The 25,671-nt window shown below is 41.0% G+C and overlaps 1 protein-coding gene across 1 annotated transcript in view; it reads right to left on the bottom strand.

The window, feature by feature from the left end:
- Positions 1-25,671, bottom strand: part of ENTREP1 (endosomal transmembrane epsin interactor 1) — a 76,346-nt gene that overhangs the window by 26,751 nt on the left and 23,924 nt on the right. The window contains exon 3 of the mRNA XM_052644915.1: positions 7,535-7,645. Coding sequence (XP_052500875.1) covers positions 7,535-7,645 — 111 coding nt within the window. The remainder of the gene's footprint in view (positions 1-7,534; positions 7,646-25,671) is intronic.

Genomic DNA, 25,671 nt, shown 5'->3' with positions numbered 1-25,671 from the left:
TTCTTGATGCAAGGCTTTATAATAAGAGGGAAACCAGTCCTGTGTGGGCTGTACACACACTTGCGTAATTCACACAACCCTGGGCATCCAAATATATAGAAACCTCAGCTATCTGAAACTTTTGGGGTGAGCCAGCTTGGATGGCAAAATTTTTCCAGATAAGTGAGAATTAATTCCTTTAAATAAGAGATAATATCTGAAAGTTAATCATTATGCAAACAACAGTGAATATCTATCACCTGGCCTAGTGAATACAGGAAAGCCCTTAGGCTCTGTACAAAACGGTTCTAGGCAACTATGCATTTTGTGTTCCTTGTTCTTCCTGCTTCTAATCTTTCTCCTGCCTTCTTAATCCCATCTCTGCCCAATATTTCTGAAAATCTATTCAAACTTCTCTTCCATCTCTTAAGAATCTCCCCATTCTTAAATGAAAACCATCCATCTTTCAGACTTTCTCTAAGTCTGCGAATACCTTTGACAGCAACAATCATATGTGATGACTCTTCTTGATCTGATGACATCTAACAATCCTAAAATGGACTGGTGCAACGCTTTGTACCTTAACTGTGGACATAACGTGACTTTTAACTTTGGTGATTGTTCTGTTTTTGCTGTTTGCTGCCTGCATCTGTAACTGTGTGGCTGGATTTGTTTCTAGCCGCATGAAGGCTTTTAAGTTTCAAACGGCTGCTCAAACTCCTGCCACTGCGGCAGCTTCTTCCAACTACTACTTGGGGCCCCTGGATTAGAGACCCTCAATATGAGAATATGTTGCCTCAACAATTTAGGGACGATGTACCCTTCCCTAGGCAACAGAATTCTCCTAAAAGAAACGGGGGGGAATGAGACGGGAACAGGTAGGAAGGCTAGGGGTCTCCAAATGGAGGAAACAGGCTGCAAGTGTCAGACATCGTTTCTCTCTCTCTTTAACGGCAGGAGGAAACAAACCACAAGGGTCAGACTTTTGGCTTCCCTGATAGCTCAGTTGGTAAAGGATCCCCCGCCATGCAGGAGACCCCGGTTTGATTCCTGGGTTGGGAAGATCCTGTGGTGAAGGGATATGCTACGCACCCCAGTATTCTTGGGCTTCTTATGGCTCAGCTGGTAAAGAATCCACCCACAAAGCAGGAGACCGGGGTTCAATCCCTGGGTTGGGAAGATCCCCTGGAGAAGGGATAGGCTACCCATTCCAGTATTCTGGCCTAGAGAATTTCATGGACTTAGTCCATGGGGTCGCAAAGAGTCGGACACGACTGAGCAACATTAAACGTAAAATAGAAGATCTTCTTCTTCCTCCTATCATCCATTACTACAGTTCTCTACCCTAGCCACATATTAAAATTTTCTGTAAAGTTTTCCCCAAAATGCTGTACCACCTCTATCAATCAGGAAACTGCAACTTAAAGTAACAATGAGATCTGGACTCAATCCCATCAGACTGGTAAAAATTAGAGTAACATGTTGTAGGTGGAAAAGTAAGTTAAAGCCCTTTAATTAAATATACTTATTCCCCATCTACTTCGGAAAACCATTTAGCAGTTCTTACAAAGTTAAACATACATTCACCACACAGCCCAACAATTCTACACCTGTGTGCTTACTCAAGAGAAATGAAAACAGGTCGACCAAGAAAAAATACACAAAAATGTTCACAACAACTTTGTTCATAATACCCCCAAACTGGAAACAACCCAATTATCAGGAGAACTGATAAAACAAGTTATAGTATTTTTATATCATGAAATATTGCCCTGGTTAAAAAAAATAAAGAGCACCTCCAAGAGTAATGGAAATAAAAGCAAAAATAAACAAATGGGACCTAATTACACTTAAAAGCTTTTGCATAACGAAGGAAACTATAAGCAAGGTGAAATGACAGTCTTCAGAATGGGAAAAAATAATAGCAAGTGAAGCAACTGACAAAGAATTAACCTCAAAAATATACAAGTAGCTCCTGCAGCTCAATTCCAGGAAAATAAACGACCCAATCTAAAAATGGGCCAAAGAACTAAACAGACATTTCTCCAAAGAAGACATACAGATGGCTAACAAACACATGAAAAGATGTTCAACATCACTCATAATCAGAGAAATGCAAATCAAAACCACAGTGAGGTACCATCTCATGCCAATCAGAATGGCTGCTATCAAAGAGTCTACAAACAATAAATGCTGGAGAGGGTGTGGAGAAAAGGGAACTCTCTTACACTGTTGGTGGGATTGCAAACTAGTACAGCCACTATGGAGAACAGTGTGGAGATTCCTTTAAAAACTGGAAATAGAATTGCCATATGACCTAGCAATCCCACTGCTGGGCATACACAGTGAGGAAACCAGAATTGAAAGAGACACGTGTACCCCAATGTTCATCGCAGCACTGTTTACAATAGCCAGGACATGGAAGCAACCTAGATGTCCATTGGCAGATGAATGGATAAGAAAGCTGTGGTACATATACACAATGGAGTATTACTCAACCATTAAAAAAATGCATTTGAATCAATTCAAATGAGGTGGATGAAACTGGAGCCTATTATAGAGTGAAGTAAGTCAGAAAGAAAAACACCAATACAGTATACTAATGCATATATATGGAATTTAGAAAGATAGTAACGATGACCCTATATGCGAGACAGCAAAAGAGACAAAGATGTAAAGAACAGTCTTTTGGACTCCGTGGGAGAAGGTGAGGGTGGGATGATTTGAGAGAACAGCATTGAAACATGTATATTATCATATGTGAAACAGATTTCAAGTCAGGTTCAATGCATGATACAGGATGCTTGGGGCTGGTGTACTGGGATGACCCTGAGGGATGGGATGGGGAGGGAGGTGGGAGCGGGGTTCAGGATGGGGAACCCATGGCTGACTCATGTAATGTATGGCAAAAACCACTACAATATTGTACAGCAATTAGCCTCCAATTAAAATAAATAATTTTTTTTTTAAGAAAAAGAGCAAACAACTGATATGACCCCCGAAACATGGATGAATCTCAAAAACATCATGCTGAGATAGGTCAGACACAAAAAGGTACATACCACACAACTCCACTTGTGTGAAATTCACGAACAGGCAAAACTAATCTACGGTGAATGAAACTGGAACAGTGGTTGGGAGGCAGCAAAGAACTCTCTAAAGTAATGAAAATGCTCCCTATCTTGTCTGAACAGGAGTGTATTTGTTATGATGAATATACACACTGGTCAAAACTTGATGAACTGTGCACTTGAAACCTGGTCATTTAACTGTTGGCAAATTTTATCTTCATTAAAAAAAAAAAAGAATACAATCATCAAATGGCTGAATGAGCTATAAAAAGATGAGACAAACAGAAGAATAATCCCTGTCCTGGGAGACTAGCCCACTTAGGTCAACAGCTCCCGTGGGGATATGCAGAGTGGTATTCACAGCAGCATTGCTTTTATCGGCCAAAATCCAAACCACAACAGACAACAAGAAAACAGACAACTGAGCTGCTCAAAGGGGAAAAAAAAGATATCAGAGCTGTACCTCATGTAATTTTAAGTCAGAAAAACAATATACAGGTAAGTGGATACAACAGATTCCATGTCTGAAAAATAAGTCATGGCAAACCTAGACAGCATATTAAAAAGCAGAGACATTACTTTGCCAACAAAGGTCCAAATAGTCAAAGCTATGATTTTTCCAGTAGTTATGTATGGATGTGAGAGTTGGACCATAAAGAAGGATGAGCGCTGAAGAACTGACGCTTTTGAACTGTGGTGTTGGAGAAGACTCTTGAGAATCCCTTGAACTGCAAGATCAAACCAGTCTATCCTAAAGGAAATCAATCTTGAATATTCATTGGAAGGACCAATGCTGAAGGTGAAGCTCCAATACTTGAGCCACCTGAAGCAAAGAGCTGACTCACTGGAAAAAACCCTGATGCTGGGAACTACTGAAGGCAGGAGAAGAAGGGGACGACAGAGGACGAGATTGTTGGATGGCATCACTGAGTCAATGGACATGAGTTTGAGCAAGCTCCAGGAGATAGTGAAGGACAGGGAAGCCTGCCGTGCTGCAGTCCATGGGGTCACAAAGAGTTGGACGTGACTGAGTAACTGAACAACAAAGCCCCACCCCAGACACATCTATGCAAGGTTACATAAGCGTGAAAACATGAAAGGAAACCCCCCAGCTTATTACTGTGGATTTGGAATGACATGTGGATGGTGAGGCAAAGAGGGAAGGAAAACATCCCTTCCTCAGAATGACTCCACTTGTCAAACAGGCTCCCTAGTGAAAACTAACTACAATACAGTCCTGTTGATGAATGTTTTTATTCATAAAGACACACAAAAAAGTGTCAAATGATTAACTATGATATCCAAGAATACTGAGGTTTCAAATGATTTTTAAGTTCCATCCCACACTTTTAAGGATTGTCCAATTTTTACAATCATATAATCAGAAACAATCTCAGAGTTGGTTTTGTGGTAGTGGGAAATTTCATGTCAAGGTATGGCAAAACCAATACAGTATTGTAAAGTAAAATAAAGTATAAATAAAACTTAAAAAAAAATTAACCATTAAAAAATAAATAAATAAAAATAAAAATATACTTAAAAGCTTTAAAAAAAAAATACTGATGTCCAGGCCCCCACTTCAGGGCAACTGAGAATATCTGGGTATAGGGCCCAAGCTTGGATATTCTTTTTAAAAAGTTCCCCAGGTGATTCTAACAGCAGTCAAGGTAGAGAACCACAGAATTTCTCAGAAAAGTCAATTGTATGGACCTTTACACCTTGCAATTTGGCTTCTGTTTGTTCCAGAGTCCCCAGTGATCTACCACTTGGGCTAACTTCTGACCACTGCACTCAGAATCTCCTCTCCTGGCTTCAACTCACTCCCTTTGCTTATTATCGTTCAGGGCCCATCTCAAATACCGATGTCCCAGGCATCCTTTTCCCACCTTCCCAAGGGTCCAAGACCTTCTCTTTTGCATCCCCAGAACACCATGTCTCACTCTGATGGCTGCACGCAGTCTCCCTGGCTTTCCATGTTTATTCATTCCCTCCGCACACACTGATCAAGCACTTGCCGCAGTGACCGCACTCCCCATGTTCTGTGATAAACTTCTAGGTCAGAAATGATGCCTGACTTTTCTTTCTGCTCTCTGCAGTCTCTAGTATGGTGTCTTGCATAGAATAGATGCTACTCTTTTGTTGAATTATCTTTCAATGTATTAAGACTTTTCACTTCTCTGCTGTGTCTGTTCTCTTTGTCCCTTCCAATTTTCTGTGTGATTAGTGACAGGGAGATCGAGCCTTGTTTAAAATTTTTTTTCTGAGAACTCTGTGTATATAAAGAAGTGTGTGAGGAGGTGCTGTTGAAAACTCCCCAGAAGATGGAGAGCCAGACACTGTCCTCGGGGAGATTCCAGAACAGGAAAAGAGAGAAGACAAGTGTGTGAACACCTTTAGCCCAAAAAAGAAAAGGAGAAATGTTTCAGAGATGGACAGACAGGAATTCTGAAAGATTATCTTCTCTGGGGATCGGGGACTACTTCCTTTGAAAGATAATCATTGAAAGAGGCATTAAAAGGCCAATCCTATTTGGATGAACAGAGAAGTAAGGGACAGGGGATGGTCAGGGGAGAGGCATTGTCAGGAAGAGCAAAGTAGGGCAGGAACCTAGGTGGCTTGTGGGCTGGGCTTGATGACAGTGGGAGAGAGGGACAAGGGCAAGTCATAGAGGGCCTTAAACATCAGGAAACACGGTGAGCCTGTGCTTCCAAAACTTAAGGTTATTAAGCAACAAAATGACAAAAACTTTTTTAAAACTGTGAAGGGTTGTTAAGAGCAACAAGTTTTTACTGAGTCCCCGAGGAATCTTCCCATCTGGGGAGATCATGAGCTTTCTGCACAGATTCCATCACAGTGCTGTAAGAGACACGGTGGCCTTCACTTGCATCCTGCTGGTTTTTGACTGGGTGAGAATGCCATGGAAACAAGTCCCAAATAGATGAGGTTTACTATAACTCGTAAAGAGTCCACTTAGGGGGTGGGGGACATGTCGTGAGACATGCTGAATCTTAGTTTCCTGACCTGTGCCCCCCACATTGGGAGCATGGAGTCTTAACCACTGGATGGTCAGGGAATCCCCAGGAGTCCACTTCTTTTGCTTTTTGCCACAGGGAGATATTTGTCACGGAAAAGTCCTCTTAAAAAGTTCAGAGATCGCCAGAAATTTTACTTCTGGGCACATACTCCAGAGAATTGACCCATTTCCATGACAGCATTGTTTACAACAGCCAAAAGGTAGAAAGAATCCTAGTCCTCCAATGGATGAAGGGTAAACACAATGTGACCTCTACATACAGTGAAATATTTCTCATTAAAAAGAGCCTTAAAAAGAGAGGAAATTTTGACACCTACTACAACATGCGGATGTATTGAGGGTGTTATACTAAGTGAAATAAACACTTACTGAAAGACAAATACTGGGTGATCCCACTTACATCAGACAACCAGAGCCGTCAAATCCGTAGCATCATCAAGTAGAAGAGTGGTTGGCAGAGGCCAGAGGGAAGAGGGAATGGAGAGTAGCAGTTTAGAATATATAGTGTTGGATTTCCCTGGTGGTCAAGAACCCGCCCGCCATGCAAGGGACATGGGTTTGATCCCTAGCCTGGGAAGACTCTACATGCAGTGGGGCAACTGCGCCCATGCACCACAACAGGAGAAGCCGCCACGATGAGAGGCCCACGCACTGCAACTAGACAGCAGCCCCCACCCCTCTGCAACTGGAGAAAGCCAGTACGCAGCAATGAGACCCAGCGCAGCCATAAATAAATAAATAATTTTTAAATAAAGTAAAATGTATGATGTCAGCTTTGCAAGATGGAAAGAGTTCTGAAGATTGGCTGCACAATGAGGTGAATGTATTTAACACTAATGAATGGTTAGGATGGTATATTTTATGCTATGTATATTTTACCACAATTAAAAATTAGAAAAAAAAAATGGGATAACACAGGTTCACAACCTCTTATCTCTGATTCTGAAACCCCCAAAGCTCTGGACACCAAAAATTTTGATTACAGTCTGCTGTCTCCCAACTCCACTGAGTTGTTAAAGAATAAACAGTCTATGTGTCACACTTATCTTCTAAAAACTGGAAAAACTCTGAATGCTGAAAGGCCTCCAGAAGTTTCAGATAAAGGACTGCTAACCTGAATTCTGATAATATCCATCTTTTCTCTTAAGACGAGAGCAGATAGATCCTGATTGTGGACAACTGGTCCATCTATTCACTGACTAATGATGCATTATATTGCTGTGGTTTGGGGGCTCTACTGGCTGGTCCCTGCTTTAGAAAAACTAATCGACAATCTGAGTAAAATAATTAGCAGTTAGTTCTGTATTTGGTTTTCCCACCTCCTTTTACCAACTTCAGGTCTCACTTTAGGACACTGTGTGGTCCTGTGTCCAGACACACACTGGCACCCAAGAATGCTGGGCAGGCCACGGTTGGCATAGGCACAAAGTGATGCTTCAGGACAGCTTACCAGATCACACCTGGGCACACTGGACACAAACTGAGCACCCTGGCAGCCAAGAATAAATCCGGCTAAATTCAGGAGGACACACACCACAGACAGCAGTACAAAGAGGTTCACCTGAAACAGCAAGAAAAGAGGCAGTTAGGGAAAAGGTGACGGCTGAATTCAGAGACAGACTTTTTTCTAAGTAAAAAGACTCATTCTTTCCCTAGAGAAAAAAAAGAAAAGTCAGAATCATGTTCTTAACGGGCAAACTTTTCCCCCCTACTTTTTAGAATGCTTTAAATTGTGCTGAGGAATGCCACTGACCCTCAAGTCTTCTCAATTTCAAGTCCCTATTTTTCTTCCTCTTTGCAAATAATAGAGTCCTGACTTTTAGCTGTACAAGACATTAAGCCATGGCTATTTTCTCCTTGAGCCACTGTTATTTCTTCCAAATTTTACAGAATCATGGTAATTGGATAAATGGAGAATTCTAGAACGTAAGTGGAACCCAGGAAAATCAAGGAGTTCAGAGCCATTACCAGCCAGAAATCATAGTATATGTGTAAAAATAAAATATAGGTGAGTCTTTTTTTCAGTTCCAAACACCATTGGTACTAAAGAAAAGGTGTGCAATGATCTTCCAAGTACTCATCTCCAAAGTTAAATATTACAAATACTATGCTAAGTGATTAAGAACTGACAGAAATCAATCAAGAAGCCAGTATTTACTTAGCACAGATTAGAAACTACAAAGGATTTTTCAACCTGATTTTTCAACCCAGGGTTCAATCCCAGGGTTGGAAAGATCCCCTGGAGAAGGAAATGGCAACCCACTCTAATATTCTTGCCTGGAGAATCCCACGGACAGAGGAGCCTTGAGGGCTACAGTGCACAGGGTTGCAAAGAGTTGGACACGACTGAGCGACTAGCACTTGCACTTTTCACTTTCAGTATATCAATACTGGTTCCTTAATGGTGCCAAATGTAACATGCCAGTGTCAGGTATCAATAATAGAGGAAACTGGGTATGGGGTATACAGGGCCACGCTGTACCAGCCATACAATATTTCTATGCAACTGTGCTTACACAGTCGTGTCTGACTCTCTGAGGCCCCATGAACTGTAGCCTACCAGGATCCTCTTTCCATGGAATTCTCCAGGCAAGAATACTGGAATGAGCTGCGATTCCTACTCCAGGGGATCTTCCCAACCCAAGGATTGAACACTCGTCTCCTGCATCTCCTGCATTGGCAGGTGGATTCTTTACCATTAGCATCACCTGGGAAATGCTTCTGTAAAACTAAAACTATTCTAAAATAAAAAACATACAGATGGTTAATAAATATGTGAAAAGATGCTCAACATCACTCATCATTAGAGAAATGCAAATCAAAACCACAATAAGGTATCATCTCGCACTGGTCAGAATGCCCATCGTCATAAACAAAAGTCTACAAGCAGTAAATGCTGGAGAGGGTGTGAAGAAAAAGGAAACCTCTTACACTGCTGGTGGGAATGCAAACTGGTATAGCTGCTATGGAGAACAGTGTTGACATTCCTTAAAAAACTGGGAATAGAAATGCCATATGACCCAGCTTTAAAAAGCTGGCTTAAAATTCAACATCCAAAAAACTAAGATCATGGCATCCGGTCCCATCACTTCATGGCAAGTACATGCGGAAACAATGGAAACAGTGACAGACTTTATTTTCTTGGGCTCCAAAATCACTGCAAATGCTGACTGCAGCCATGAAATTAAAAGACGTTTAGTTCTTGGAAGAAAAGCTATGACCAGTCTAAACAGCATATTAAAAAGCAGAGACACTACTTTGCCAACAAAGGTCCATATAGTGAAAGCTATGGTTTTTCCAATAGTCATGTATGGATGTGACAGTTGGACCATAAACAAGGATGAGCACCAAAAAATTGATGCTTTTGAACTGTAGTGTTGGAGAAGACTCTTGAGAGTCCCTTGTACTGCAAGGATATCAAACCAGTCCATCCTAAAGGAAATCCATCCTGAATATTCATTGGAAGGACCAATGCTGAAGCTGATGCTCCAATACTTTGGCTACCTGATTCAGGAAATCAATCCTGAATATTCATTGGAAGGACCGATGCTGAAGCTGAAGCTCCAATACTGTGGCTATCTGATGTGAATACTTTACCAACTCATTAGAAAAGACCCTGATGCTGGGAAAGACTGAAGGCAGGAGGAGAAGGGGATGACAGTGGACAAGATGGTTGGATGGCATCACCGACTCAATGGACTTGAGTTTGAGCAAGCTCCAGGACATGGTGAAGGACAGGAAAGTCTGGCATGCTGCAGTCCATGGCATCACAAAGAGTCGGACATGACTGAGCAACTGAACAACAAGAAAGATGGTAACGACAATCCTACATGCAGGGCGACAAAGGAGACACAGATGTAAAGAACAGACTTTTGGACTCAGTGGGAGAAGGTGAGGGTGGGATGATTTAAGAGAATAGCACTGAAACATGTACATCACCATATGTAAAACGATAATCAGTGTAAATTCAGTGCATGAAGCAGGACACCCAGAGTCAGTGCTCTGGGACAACCCAGAGGGACAGGGTGGGAAGGGAGGTGGGAGGAGGGTTCAGGATGGTGGGACACATGTATACCCACGGCCGATTCATGTTGATGTATGGCAAAAATCATCACAATATTGAAAAGTAATTATCCTCCAATTAAAATGAATAAATAATTTTTTAAAAACTGCAAAAAATCTGAACATATACCTACAATTTCACTGCTAGGAATAGACCAAAGAAATAAATGCAATTGCCCACAAAAGAATTTACAAAAGGATATTTACATTAGCCTTATTCAAACTGGGCCAAAAATGAAAAGATGAAAAGAGCTCAACCAACCAACAACAGAAGAATATATAAAAAAATTGTGGTACTTTTAAATGATGGAACACCTCCAGCAATAAAAAAAAAAAACTGGTGATACACAAAAACACAAGCAGTTCAAAGACATTACATTGAGTAAAACAGGCCAGATACTGTATGATTCCACTCACATGAAGTTCAAGAACAGACAGACAATCCTGGTGAGAGAAATCAGAAGAGCAGTTGCCCTCCCAGAGGAGGCGTGATGTGAGGGGACTGATTAAGAAGACATAAGGGAACTTTCTGGAGTGATAAAAATGTTTTCTCTCTTGTTTTGGATATTGGCTACATGTGTATATCCAACTGTCAAAGCTTAGCTAATTGAATACTTACGATCTGGGGTTTATATAAATTATACTTAATATGTATTTTTTAAATACGGAAGAAAATTCTGAGTCCAGCTGTCAAGACAGCAGGGTGAGATCATATAATGTCAGAACAACAAATATGAGAGAAAGCCCAGGGATTCACTGCCTAATGGGTTGGCTTCTCTTCTACAGTGGAGGGGCTGCTAATGAGCAGTCAAAGTCACATCACCAGAATGGCCACCTGCAAACCCCAGAATAAAGACCTGCCCCAGGCACACAGGCTATGTACAAAATTGCCATGCACTCTTTCCCAAATTTATTCCTGATATGGATTTTTTATTACTATTATTATAACTCTGGCCAAACATTGGCCAAATGGTCACCTAATCACTCTAGTGTAGATCACTGTAGCATATATCAGACATGGTGGCTATTAGGATACCAAGCACATGTCTTTCAGAGATTAAATCAGGCTCAACTCTATGAAATATTGGAGTTATACGGGACTCAGGATTTAAACAGACCTTCAGAATGGACTCATCTGGCTTTTACCTAGTTATAATGGTATAACTTCCAAGACTCAAATATCCACCCCATCTATCACCAGATGGAGTCCTCTCAAACAGAAGACAGTAAAAAATCAGCTACTAGTAAAGAACATCATAGTCAAAAGCCCACTCAGCTATACCCTGAAAGCAGAATTTCTTAGACTGGTATTTTCTTCTATTGTCAACAATTCTTGCCTTTAAAAAACCATTGCCTGTGATCTGGATTTCTCTTTGCGGAAGGCACCTGAATTTTTCATCAGGACACTTAGTGCAGGTTCAGGCTTTCCCCTCGCTTGCCGTGATATTGCAGACAATCTCTATCTCTATAAGACTTGCTTTTCTCACCTGTTAGAAAGGTCTACTGTCCTACTGGGAGAAAATGCACGCAAATGATACAACCGACAGGTGCTTAATTTTCAAAATAAACAAGTAGCTCATACAACTCAGCAACAACAAAAAGCCCTATTAAAAAGTGGGCAGAAGATCTAAATGGACATTTTTCCAAATAAGACATACAGATGGCCAACATGCACATAAAAAGATGCTTAACATCACTGATTATTAGAGAAACGCACATCAAACTTATGATGAGGTACCATCTCACACTGGTCAGAATAACCATTATCAAAAAGTCCACAAACCACAAATCCTGGAGAGGCTGTGGAGAAAAGGGAATCCTCCCACAGTGTTGGTGCTGCTACTGCTAAGTCACTTCAGTCGTGTCCGACTCTGTGCGACCCCATAGACGGCAGCCCACCAGGCTCCACCATCCCTGGGATTCTCCAGGCAAGAACACTGGCGTGGGTTGCCATTTCCTTCTCCAGTGCATGAAAGTGAAAAGCGAAAGTGAAGTCGCTCAGTTGTGTCCGACTCTTAGCAACCCCATGGACTGCAGCCCACCAGGCTCCTCCGTCCATAGGATTTTCCAGGCAAGAGTACTGGAGTGGGGTGCCATTGCCTTCTCCAACAGTGTTGGTAGGAATGTAAATTGGTGCAGACACTATGGAAAACTGCAGGGAGGTTTTTCAAAAAATAGAGTTACCATATGATCCAGCAATCGCACTTGGGGCATATTCTGGACAGAATTATAATTTGAAAAAATACATGCATCTCTGTGTTAATAGCAGTACTATTTACAATATGCAAGACATGGAAACAACTTAAATGTCCATCTACAGATGAATGGATAAAGACAACGCGGTAGATATATACAATGGAATACTGCTCAGTCACAAAAAAGAAAGAAATGACGTCATCTGCAATAACATAGATGGACCTAGGGATTATCATGCTAAGTGAAGTAAGTGTGAGAGAGACAAGTATCATGATAGTACTTATACGTGGAATCTAAAATATGACAAAAATGAATTTACCTACGAAACAGAAACAGACTCACAGACATAAAGAACAGACTTGTGGTTGCCAAGCAGGGGAGAGGGTGAAAGAGAGATGGACTGGGAGTTTGGGATTAGCAGATGCAAACCATTATATATAGGATAAATAAACAATAAGGTTCTACTGTATAACACAGGGAGCTATATTCAATATCCTATGATAAACCATAATGGAAAAGAATATGAAAAATAATGTACTTATATGTATAATTAAACCACTTTGCTCTATACTGGAAATTAACACAACACTGTAAATCAACCATACGTCAATATAATAAGTTTTAAAAAAAAGATCTATCATCCCAGGTACTTCCCAAGATTAATGAGAGAATAACACAAGATGATGTATATGAAAATCTTTTATATGCTGCAAAATACTAGGCAACCAGTTTTACTGTTGGTAACAATAGGCGTTTTGCCTTTGTGGGGAAGACTTTTTATTATAAAATGAATTTCTCAAAATGTGTTTCACTAGTTTCCAGTAGCAGCAACTTGTTCTTATACTTGTGATGCATAACTGCCCCACCAACAAATCTATGGCAGCTGGGAAGGATAGTCAGTTACTACAGTCCACCTGTAATAATCTGTAGGTACATTATTTCCAAAACTCTTCCATAAATTCTCTCTGCAGCCTGCTTTAGGAACTCACTCCACCATGCTGACCATTGACACGTGTGAGGTGTCTCCTACTGGCCCCTCCAGATCCTTTCTCTGCTCCCCATACTTCCCGCCTCCTCTCGGGGAGACTGATCTGCAGACTGTATCAACAGGGCTCCTCTGCCCTCTGGTGTCTGGTTTGGTTCAGTCAGTGGGCGCCCTGGAAGAAGACCCAAGGGAGAGAGGAGGATGAGGTTGGAGTAATTATTCTCCTGGTTCCTTCTCTGCAGCTTCAGGCTGGCTGTGTCTCTCATGGAAAGTCACAGGTCTTCTCAAGGGCTCCTCAGTACATGATCCCAAATTCTAGACTCTGACTACCTTCCCCTGTCAGGACTACACCCTGCACAGATCTTTGCGAACTGGCCCTTAATGAACTTCTTGTCAGGGTATCATTATGGCATTTTAGCAAGACCTGCTCTATAAAAATTTTCCATATATTTAACCTAATTTTTTCCCTGCTCTTTAAGCCTATCTCCTATTGCTCTCACTTCAAACTGGAATATTACTTGCTCACTGAAGTGAATCCCATGGGTTACAGTCCCTGAATTCTACTGAAGCCAATTCCTCACTGTGATTTACCAACATGTGTGTGTGCATGCATGCCAAGTCACTTCAGTCGTGTCCGACTCTGTGCGACCCTATGGACTGTAGCCCATCAGGCTCCTCGCAGGCTCCTCTGCTCATGCGAATTCTCCAGGCAGGAACACTGGAGTGGGTTGCCATGCCTTCCTCCAGGGGTTCTTCTCAACTCAGGGGTCAAACTTGCATTTCTTTCAAACCCTGCATTGGCAGATGGGTTCTTTACCACTAACACCACCTGGGAAGTTGGGATTTACCAACAAGAAACAGAAAAACCCAGCGTTCATGGAGAAAAGTCTTTCTAGAATTTATATTTTAGCCGTGAAAGACTGAGAGACCCAAGAAGTAGAGAGTTTGCCTCATTGCATCCTGTGACTTTCAAGAGCAAAATCCAAAATCCAAGATACAAAGAGGTAGTCCTTTCACAAGGACTGGCAACATGAGTTAAGCCTTTAACAGTTTCAGTTTCATTGTTACTAACTTGAATCATATGTATTTTCTGATACTTATACACTCTTGCCTGGAAAATCCCATGGATGGAGGAGCATGGTAGGCTGCAGTCCATGGGGTTGCTATGAGTCGGACACAACTGAACGACTTCCCTTTCACTTTTCACTTTCATGCATTGGAGAAGGAAATGGCAGCCCACTCCAGCATTCTTGCCTGGAGAATCCCAGGGACGGGGGAGCCTGGTGGGCTGCCATCTATGGGGTCGCACAGAGTTGAACACGACTGAAGTGACTTAGCAGCAGCATACATACACCAGGTAGCTTGCCACAAAAGGTATGTTTGTCTTTTCTTTTCTATTTTTGGCTACCCCACACAGTATGTGGGATCTTAAATTTCCCCTCCAGGGATGGAATCTATCCCCCTGTAATGTAAGTGTGGAGTCTTAACCACTGGACCTCCCAGGGAAGTCCTTGGAAGTATGTTTTTCAATTGAGTATTTGGAATTCACCTTAACACCGATCTCTTGCAAATGTGTCCCCAGTCCATTCCAGGTCTCAATGAAGTGACCCAATAAAGAATCAGTCTGGGGAAGCCATCTAATAAGAAACATCACCTGCAATTTCCTTATTCCAACCTGCTGAAAGTTCTTCATAATTTCCATCACATTGTTGTTCAGTCGCTCAGCCGTGTCCAACTCTTTGTGAGCCCACGGACTGCAGCACGCCAGGCTTCCCTGTCCTTCACCATCTCCCAGAGTTTGTTCAAACTCATGTCCATTGAGTCAGCGATGCCATTCAACCATCTCATCCTCTGTCGTCCACTTCTCCTCCTGCCCTCAATCGCTCCCAGGATCAGGGTCTTTTCCAAGTCAGTTCTTTGCATCAGGTGGCCAAAGTATGGAGCTTCAGCTTCAGCATCAGTCCTTCCAGTGAATATTCAGGGTAGAAATCTTTAGAATTGACTGGTTTGATCTCCTTGCTGTCCAAGGGACTCTCAAGAGTCTTCTCCAACACCACAATTCTAAAGCATCTATTCTTCATCACTCAGCTTTCTTTATGGTCCAACTCTCACATCTGTACATGACTACTGGAAAAACTATAGCTCTGATTATACAGACCTTTGTCAGCAAAATAATACTTCTTCTTTTCAATATGCTGTCTAGGTTTGTTATAACTTTTCTCACATGGCAACCCACTCCAGTACTCTTGCCTGGAAAATCCTATGGACGGAGGAGCCTGGTAGGCTGCAGTCCCTGGGGTCGCTAAAAGTCGGACACGACTGAGCGACTTCACTTTCACTTTTCACTTTCATGCACTGGAGAAGGAAACGGCAACCCACGCCAGTGTTCTTGCCTGGAGAATCCCAGGGATGGTGGAGCCTGGTGGGCTGCCGTCTCTGGGGTCGCACAGAGTCGGACACGACTGAAGCAACTTAGCAGCACATAACATCATTAAATAATTATGGCTATCACAGCTTGGTATTGTTGAGTCCTTTTTGATACAATATTTCTATCTCTAAATAGACTGACCTTTCCCTGCTGCTTAAGGAGTTTTATTTTGCTTCTTAGTTCCCTACTGCTCTAAACTTAAGATTCACCTGAAAATAAACTATGTATCTTTAAATAAATAGTTTCACTAATAGTGTGAAGGTAGAATAGCTTAAAATGAATAGGTTTAAAATAGTGAATTGAACACAAGTATTTAGTTCTACTAAGTCCTGAAAACCCAATAAATTGACAACAAAGGAAATATTTTTAATGCAGAAATTCATAAGGACCAAGAGGAAAAATTTTAGAAGTTACAAAGCCAGTGTGCAAGCATGAATTGACTCAGGGCTCCTAAGAAAACTGAATCCTACAACAGCAATGACGAAAGCCCAAATAGAAGAATTTATTCCTCAGTCGCCACATGTTCAAAAATGGGTGGCAGCAGATACCTCTGGAGGTAAAAGTGAGGCTAAAGATAGAACTGGCTGAAAGTCTAAGAAGCAATTAGAAAATGGTACAACCACTATGGGAAACCATTGGCAGTTTCTAATGAAGTTGAGTATCTATCATCCTATGATTCAGCAATTCACCTTTAGGTACATACATTAATGTATATGCCCACAAAAAGACATGTACAAGAAAGGTCATAGCAATGGGTTCATAATAACCAAAAACTGGAAAACAACCCAAATGTCCAAGAATAGGATAGTAGAGGAATAATTTGTAGTACCCTCTTAAATAAAATAAAACCCACTGCTATGGTTTGAATGTCTGTGTTCCTCCAAACTCATAAATTTAAATCCTAGCCCCAAAGTGATGGTATTAGGAGGTGGGGGTCTTTGGGAGGCAATTAGGTCATGATGGGCAAGAATAAATTTAGTCAGTGGTCCTGAGAAAACGGAACCTTACAACAGCGATGAGGAAAGCCAAAACAATAGAATTTATTTCTCATGAATGAGATTAATGAATTTGTGTATGTGTTTTTTGATTTAAATATCAAAGGCTCGCCAAATTACTTCCATTAGAAACTTCTCAAAAAGGTTTAGTTCAAAAAATACTACTACTGCCTCACAATCCTTTTCTTTCACACTTTCTTTCATCTTTTAATTTCCCAAGGAAACATCACTGGTACCCATTTAGTCATGATGCCTTATTTTTCCTCAGATGATGCTGTTGAAAATAAATGAAAATCAGAATACACTTTTCTCCAGTGGGGTACAAAAACATAGGTCATCTTAAATATTACTGAATGAATGAACAAATCAATCAATGAATTAATGAAAGAAAATTGACTCTTATGATAAACACTGTTTGGAGGTATCATGCACCCTTATCAATACTGGGGAACATACACAGACAGGCCCTGAAAGGCAGTCACCAGATTGACTCTCACTGCTTGCATGAAAATGGCTACTGCTATTGCTCCTGGTGGGAACTCACCACTTCCTGGGGAGCAAAGACGGGAAGGGCTGGGACTCCTTTCCCATCATGTTATAGGAACAAGTAGGGTAATTCAGGTTACATTTTCCCATTGAAACAAGAACATTATGTGATCTGGCTGGGAATGTGACTGACATGCTAACTTTTATGTTCTCAGAGACAAGAAGTCCCAGCTCCAAACTACTGATCAGTCACTGGTTAATAAGACAAATGTCATAGGACCTATGACAATGAGCAAAAACACTTATTTGACTCTTAATATTCACAATTTTAATTCAGTTTGGAGAAGCATTTTAATACACAGATGTAGAATCAAGGGGCCCTTGTAGGGCCAAGTTATCTAAATACAACACACTGACACCAGGGGTGGGGAAAAAGGAAGACACCAAACTAAAATCTTTCTGAACTAGCTTAGTAAAATGACTCTTCTGATAGACTGTTCAGCACCATGGCAACCAACAAAACATAATAAATCACAGTGACTCACAAAGCCCAGCCTCTGGCTGCTTTAACCCTGTTTCAGGAGCTCGCACACGCACTGACTTGGTTTGCAATGTGCCTTTAATCAACTCAGATCCCAAGAGAACCTGCTCCCGGGCTTCACTCCCTTGACATCTTTTAAACTTCTTCCAGAAGCCTGGCAAATATATTGCCAACGTCCAGGCTGGTGCTCCCTGCCAACAAGCCAAACACAGGCCTGTTGCTGTGAACAGAAACAGCTGTCTCTCTTTCCTCTCAGAGATGTTTAAGTGTCAGATTTGTTCATGTTATGGTTGTCCCAGACTCTCTTTTCATAAAATATCTAAAATATAATAACATTTATTTTGAATTCCTTTTTCAACAGGAGTGAAAGCCTTCTTCTTCTCCCAACCAGTGAAAGACACAACTTTTCATTAGTTTGGAACAGTCTTGAGGCAAGCAAAAAATAATTACAACTGAGACTTGCAAATTCCTGATAAAAATATACAAATCTCAGGACTTCCCTGGTAGTCCAGTGGTTAAGACTCTGCACTGCCCAAGCAGGGGGCCAGGGTTCAATCCCTGCTTGGGAAATAGATCTCTCATGTTGTGTGCCATGGCCAAAGGATAAATAAATAAATATACAGGCAAATACAGTATTTCGGTCATCTGATGCAAACAGACGACGCAGTGGAGAAGTCCCTGATTCTGGAAAAGATTGAGGGCAGAAGGAGTAGGGGGCATCAGAAGATGAGATGGCTGGACGGCATTACCAATGCAATGAACATGAACTTGGGCAGACTCCAGGAAACGGTGAGGGGCAGGGGAGCCTGGCATGCTGCAGTCCATGGAGTCGCAAACTGAATAACAACACACAAATACAAATCTCAGGGTACTTTTAAGGCTCCCAGCTCGCGAGAGGAAATTCTGCCTTTCCTGGGATCCTCCCCGCTGCCCTGTTCTCTTACAGATCCCCTGTGTCCCAGGGCTCCCTTTCTGCACAATGCCCCTCATTTCTCAGGAAAGCGACTCTTCTCATGACCTAAGCAACCAGCAGAGAAGGGGGTGAACTCATCATGCGTCTGGCGCCACAGTTCCCTGATACGACAGAGGAAGCTCTGTCACCCTGAATTCACATGTTTTCATCAGCAGTGCAGCAGAGGGCTAAGATGAAAACACCCTGCTGAGAGTCTCAAGATGAAATAATCAGAAGATGATGGACACCCTGAGATCTGCTCTTTGAATAGGTGAAAGGCTCAGGATCATGTTCTGCTCTATCTCACAGGAGTAAGGTAGCAGAAGTCAATTTGGATTTGAAGATAAGAAAGGCAGCAGCAAGTTTTAAACAAAATTGCAGAGCTATGACTCTTGAGACATCACTTTCCTTCTCTGTTGTGCTTTTCTTTCATCTGTGTGTCATTCTTCCCCTGCTCCCAGCCCTTTCTCCGGGTTACATTTTCCCACTGAAACAAGAACAGTGGGAAAGTGTGATCTTAGCTTCTTCTTTAAAAAAAAAAAGTTTTTAAGATCTAATTTTATTTTATTTTTAAAACTTTTTGGCTGCATGGCAGGTGAGATCTTAGTTCCCCAACCAGGGAATCAAACCTGCACCCCCTGCATTGGAAGTTTGGAGTCCTAACCACTGGACCATCAGGGAAATCTCTACTCTCAGCTTCGTAAGAAGCTAAGTTAGAATCAGACTTTCTGACTCCCCAGTAATGAAGATCGTGGCTCTAGAGACGTTACTTAGAGACAACAGTCCTCAAAGATGGCTTCCATCAAGTCCTTCCCTCTGTACTTCACTGGCTGTTCCTCATGTCAAGAGGTGAAGGCTAATATATACAATGAAATATTATCCAACCTTAAATAGGAAGTACTGACATATATTACAGCATGAATCAACCTTGAAAACACTATGCTAAGTGAAATAAACCAGATACAAAAGGACATGTATGACTGCACTTACATGAGGTACCTAGAGTCGTCGGATTCATAGAGATAGAAAGCAGAACAGTAATTACCCAGGAAGAATTGGAGTTCTGGTTGAATGGACACAGACTCTCCGTTGGGAATGATGAAAAAGCTCTGGAAATGCAGAGTACTGCTGGTTACACAGCATGTACTGTACTTGTTCAATGTACTTAATGCCATTGAACTGTACACTTTTAAGTGGCTAAAATTGTAAAATTTTAAATATGTATATTTTACCACAGTTTTTAAGAATCACAAAATTGTTTCAAAAAGGAAAAGAGGTGGAGTCCAGTTCCCAATTCACCTCCCCTTGATCCATGGGAACTTGTTTGACCAAGAGAATCAGCAGAGGTGATGTCCTGGGACATCCAGGCTAGACGGGAAGATGCCTGAGCCACCTGGGCCTCCTGGAACACTGCCCACAGACATGCCCTCTCAGGAACCATGCTGGGTGGCTGTCACATGAGGAGGTCACATGTTCATGCTCTAGCCAGCAGCCCCTGCTGGGCTCCCGGCCGGGTCTTTTATAAACATGCACTGAAATATTTAAGGAGGAGGCGCTGCGAAGGCTGCGATCTAAGTGAAACCAACACAGTGGCGAGGGAGAGGAGAAATGGTTAGGGGGCAGAGGAGATGAGCTTGCCCACGCGCAGCTGGGCAATGAGCACGGGGTGGAGGCGGTTGTATGTCTCTCATTAGGAGTATATTTGAAATGTTCCATAGCAAAGAAAGAAGAAAAAGGAGGAACAGGAGAAAATGAAAGAGGAGACGGAGAGGGGGAAGGAAGAGAAGGAGAGGAGGAGGAAAGGAGATGGGAGGGAATGAGGAGTGAAGAAGCCAACCGCACTTATCTCTTCACAAACTCATGGAAAAAGAGAGAAAGTGGCAGGAAGGGTATTCTAGAATACAGAGGACTAAAGAGACAGGATAGTCCACTGACATGACGGAAACCTGACTGAGTCCTGACTTTTGTCAAAGAAGAACAGGCTTACACAGGAGGATTCACTTTTGGATGATTCATCAAGCTTTACACTCACACATATAAAAATGTGTACAAATCATATTTCAGCTGAAAAGTTTTCTGATTAATAAAAATTGTATAACATTTTGCAATAATTGAGAAAATTTAAATATGGGCTGAATATTAGATGGCATTAAGAAATTACAATAATTTTCTTAGTTATGATAATGTTACTATGGTGAGGTAGAAGAATGTCTTATTTTTAGGATAACTCCTAAAGCACATGGGGGTGAAGTACCACATGTATGAAACTTCAAAATAGTTCTATATAAAATATTTTATATAAACATAGCAAGTAAGGCAAAATGTTAAAAGCTATTGAATCCAAGTAGAAGGTATATGAGAATTCATTGTTATTTGCTCAACTTTTCTGTAAGTTTGAGAATTTTCATAATAAAACATAAAAAAATATATTGAAGAGGCTTTTGCAGGTGCAAAAGTAACAAGAAGCAGAAGCACATGCCCAACAGCTATTACTAAAGAACTTCTTTCTAAAAGAACTGAGTCATCTACCTGGGGAAACAGGGCTCCTGATGGAACAGTCCCTCCAAGTCAAATCTTCTTTTTGGCATAAGAGGATTATCTGCTTCTCTCAAGCACACTTTAAACTAAAGCCTATCCACTCAGTAGCACAGAGCTTCCAGGCAACCCTCCCACCCCTTAAGAGACAAGCCTGTTGTGCAAACAGACCCACAAAAGCAAGGGTAGTGATTAAGAGCATGGGCTCTAGAGAGATGCTACCTAAAAATGTGTATCCCAACTCTGTCACTACTAGCTACGTGACCTTGGGCAAATTTCATAACCTCTCTGTGTCTTGGTTTCCTCAGAATAAAGATACGAATAACATCTTATAGGATTAGTGGGTTAATATTAATACATACATCTCACTTGTGTGTTTATTATTATTACAAATTACTACAAACAGTAAAATAGTACCAACCTAGTTCTTCAGTCATAATTAGAAAGAATAATCAAGGGTCAACAGACATTCAAACACATAACAATCCCTAAAAAAGAAGGACCAAGATAGCAACCAGAACTACTGACCCGCATGGAGAAAACATGCTCACTCACAGAACAGGAAAGAAAAAGACAAAGAAATAAAAAGTGTAAGACTTTGAAAAGTTAAGAAACAAAGTAGCTCAACTCAAGAGCTCCAACATCTGATTATAGGGTGTTCTAGAAAGAGCAGAGGAAATGGAGGGAAGGAAATAATCAAAGAAATAATAAAAGGAAACTGCTTTATGTTGGAAAAAAAAAGAAAGTGAAGTTGCTCTGTCATGTCTGACTCTTTGCGACCCCATGGACTGTAAGCTACCACACTCCTCCGTCCAAGAAACGTGTCTCAAATTTTAAAAAACTCAAGGGTAAAAACAGTCCAAAAGTATGAAGGAAAAAAGACCCACATCTAAATATACCTTTACATTATTTCAGAAGACTGCCAGAAAAATTATCAGAAACTTGGAAATAGGCAAAAGAAATTACTGGGTGTTCCATTTACCTATTCAGTTATTTGGCCATTTTACAACTATGGAGAGGCAGAGCTTAAGTTGTAGATTCTTTTTCAGTAAGGATGGAAACAAAATCTGTCCAATGTAATAGAAAAACCTGGAGATTTATTGCTGGATATCTACCAGTTTTCTATTTATCCCAGCAGTCTCCTAACATCCTATGAACATCCTATGAACACTGAGCTTCTCAACTGTGCTTTGAACCAATTTTCCCTTGTTACTGACACATATTCATTTTGTACTGGCCTGAGAGTCATGGTTTTATCTTTTTGAAAATTAAACTTTATCAATACCAAGGTAAAGAGAAGATCCTAAAAGCTTCCAGATAGAAAAAGAGGTTGCCCACTAAGGAACAGGAAGAAGGAAATGGCAACCCACCCCAGTATTCTTGTTTGGAGAATACTATGGATGGAGGAGGCTGGTGGGCTACAGTCCATGGGGTCACAAAGAGTTGGACACAACTGAGCAACTAACAGAACAATAACTAAGCAACAAGAATCAGATTTATATCAGTGACAATAGTCATCAAGCAATGCCTTTAAATTTTGGAAGGAAAATCATTTGAACCCAAAATTCTACATGCAGCCAAACCATCATTCAAATGGGAGGGCAAAACAAAGATACATCAAGCATTCAAACTCTTAGAGAGCTCCTTTCTCTCACATTCTTTATGGAAATTTTGGTGGCTCAGTCGGTAAAGAACCCACCTGCAGTGCAGGAGACCTGGGTTCGATCCCTGGTTCAGGAAGATCCCCTGGAGAAGGGCAGGGCAACACACTCCAGTATTCTTTCCTGGAGAATCCCCATGGACAGAGGAGCCTGGCGGGCTACAGTCTTGGGGTCACAAAGAGTCAGTCATGAATGAGTGACTAAGCACAGCACAGCACATTTTCTGGCAAAATGAAAAAGGAATTCAAGAAAAGAGAATGTGTGAGGCATGAGGTCTAAGAAACAATGTCCCTAATCCAATGATACAAAGAAAATATTTAGATGACATTTGTATAGGATACCTAGAAAACAATTAAATCCAAACTAGAATAGGAAGTCAATAGTCTTAAGAATGTCCAAAGGGGGAAATAAAACAACTAGCAGAAAGAGAATGATTAAGAAGCTAGATGAATAAAACTGAACTTAGAGTCAACAGATTTTCAATAAAGTTCCAAGATAATTCAATGAGGAAAGAATAGGCTCTTTAACAAGTGATGCTGGAACAACTGGATATCCACCTGCAAGAGAATGAACTTGGACTACTGATACAGGATATGCAAAAGGTAATTCAAAACAGATTATGGACCTAATCATAAGCTAAAACAATATAACTCCTAGAAGAAAATATAGGAATAAATCTTCATGACCATGGGCTAGACCAGGCTTCTTATTAATAGATATGACAGTATAGCAACAAAAGAACTTCATCAAAATCAAAAACTTTTGTGCTTTAAAGGATGCCATCAAAAAAGCCAAAAGACAATTCACAGAATGAGAGAAAATATTTGCACATCGAATATCTGATAAGGGACTTGCAAAAGGAAACTGGATTATTCTCTTAGTTGTGATGATGTTATTATGATGAGAACTAGTGAGCCAAAGACATGCAAATGGCCAATAAACACGTGAAAATGTTCAACATCAAGTCAAAACCACAATGAAGTACCACTTAACACCCGTAAAGATGGCCATAATAAACAAGACAGACAGTAATAAGTGTTGACAAAGATGTAGCCAAATTGAGACCTGCATGCACTGCTGATAGAAATATAAAATAAGTCATTTCAGAAAACCGGTGTTCAAAATGTTAAATGTATACCATATGCCTCACCAATTCCACCTCAAGGTTTATAGCCAAGAGAAATGAAAACATGCCCACAAATAAACTTGAACACTATTGTTCACAGCGGCATTATTCATAGTAGACAGAAAGTGGAAATGTCTATCAACTGATGAATAGATAAATTAACTGTGGTATATCCATTAATGGAATATCATTCAACAATAGAAAGGGGGGAAAGTACTGATACATACTATAACATATGACCCTTAAAAATATTGTGCTTAAAAATGTGCTAAGTTAAAGAAACCAGTTACAAAGGATCACATATTATATGATTCTATTTGAAATACCAAAAACAGGCAATTTTATAGAGACAGATAGTGGTTGCCTAGGGCTGGGAATATTGAGGGGAAATGAGGAGTGACCCCTAATGGGTACATGGTTCCTTTTGGGGGTGATCTGAAAATGTTCTACAATTGATGGTGGTGGTGGTTGTATATATCTGTGAACATGCTAACAACCATTGAACTGTACAGTTTAAAATGGGTAAATGTTATAGTGTGTCAATTATATCTCCACAAGGTATTTAAAAATATTAAGAGGGCTTCCTTGGTGGCTCAGGGGTAAAGAATCCACCTTCTCATGCAGGAGACATGGGTTTAACCCTTGGTCCAGGAGGATTGCACATGCCTTCAGGGGCTAAACCCATGTGCCACAACCATTGAGCCTGTGCTCTAGAGCCTGGGAGCCGCTGCTACGGAAGCCTACAAGCCCTACAGCCGGTAGTCCACAACAAGAGAAGCCGCCACAGTGAGAAGCCCCTACTCTCTGCAAGTAGAGAGTAGCCCCTGCTCTCTGCAACTGCAGAAAAGCCTGTGCAGCAATGAAGCCCCAGCACAGCCAAAAATAAATACATAAATAACAAATTTTCAAAAATACAAGAAGCAGCTAGATGATCTCTGAGATTAGGTAACTTTTCCTTTTTTCGTCAACAAGGAAAAAGAAAAAAATCACTTAAAAACTCTAGTAAAAACGTAAATCTACATATCAGAGTCACAGGCCAAAACTGAAGCAAACTAAAATATGACATGATACCAAGCAAACAATAGAGAAAATAAAATAGAATAACAGATGTGACTTGGCAGCTTGAAACTGCTCTTAAACACAGTTTAAAATCCTTTAAACACAGGATTAAATTTCCTTCTCTCTAGATCCCATCATTTCTTCCTGGTGCTACAGAAAGTAGTAGAGCTGATCCCTCGAACAAGCAGGACTCATGGGCATCAACAGAAAACCACTTTGTTTTTTTCCCTAATGTTGGTCGCTCCCACTTTGTAGAGCTAGTTCTTCCTGACTGCTTAGATGAAATTTGAGGCTGGGCACATGATTCTTGTGAACAATATCAGTGACAAAAAGTCCTCCTCCAGGCACTTCGAGTCACAAAAAGTCCCATTTTGGTAATTAAAATATCCAGACCTGTGTCCCAGTAAAAACCTGAAACCACATTTAAGTTTCAGTTTCTTTCCGTCTCATCTTCTTGTAGGGAGCAAACAAGCCTGCAGTGGGAACGGCAGTGGAAAGAGACAATCTTTTCGATACCCCTGCTTTTTGTGTCCACTTCTCCTGAAGCCTGCCAGCTACAGC

The sequence above is a fragment of the Budorcas taxicolor genome, chromosome 8 (assembly GCF_023091745.1).
Source record: "Budorcas taxicolor isolate Tak-1 chromosome 8, Takin1.1, whole genome shotgun sequence".
Lineage (NCBI taxonomy): Eukaryota > Metazoa > Chordata > Mammalia > Artiodactyla > Bovidae > Budorcas > Budorcas taxicolor.
This window is presented reverse-complemented; position numbering and strand designations above follow the sequence as displayed.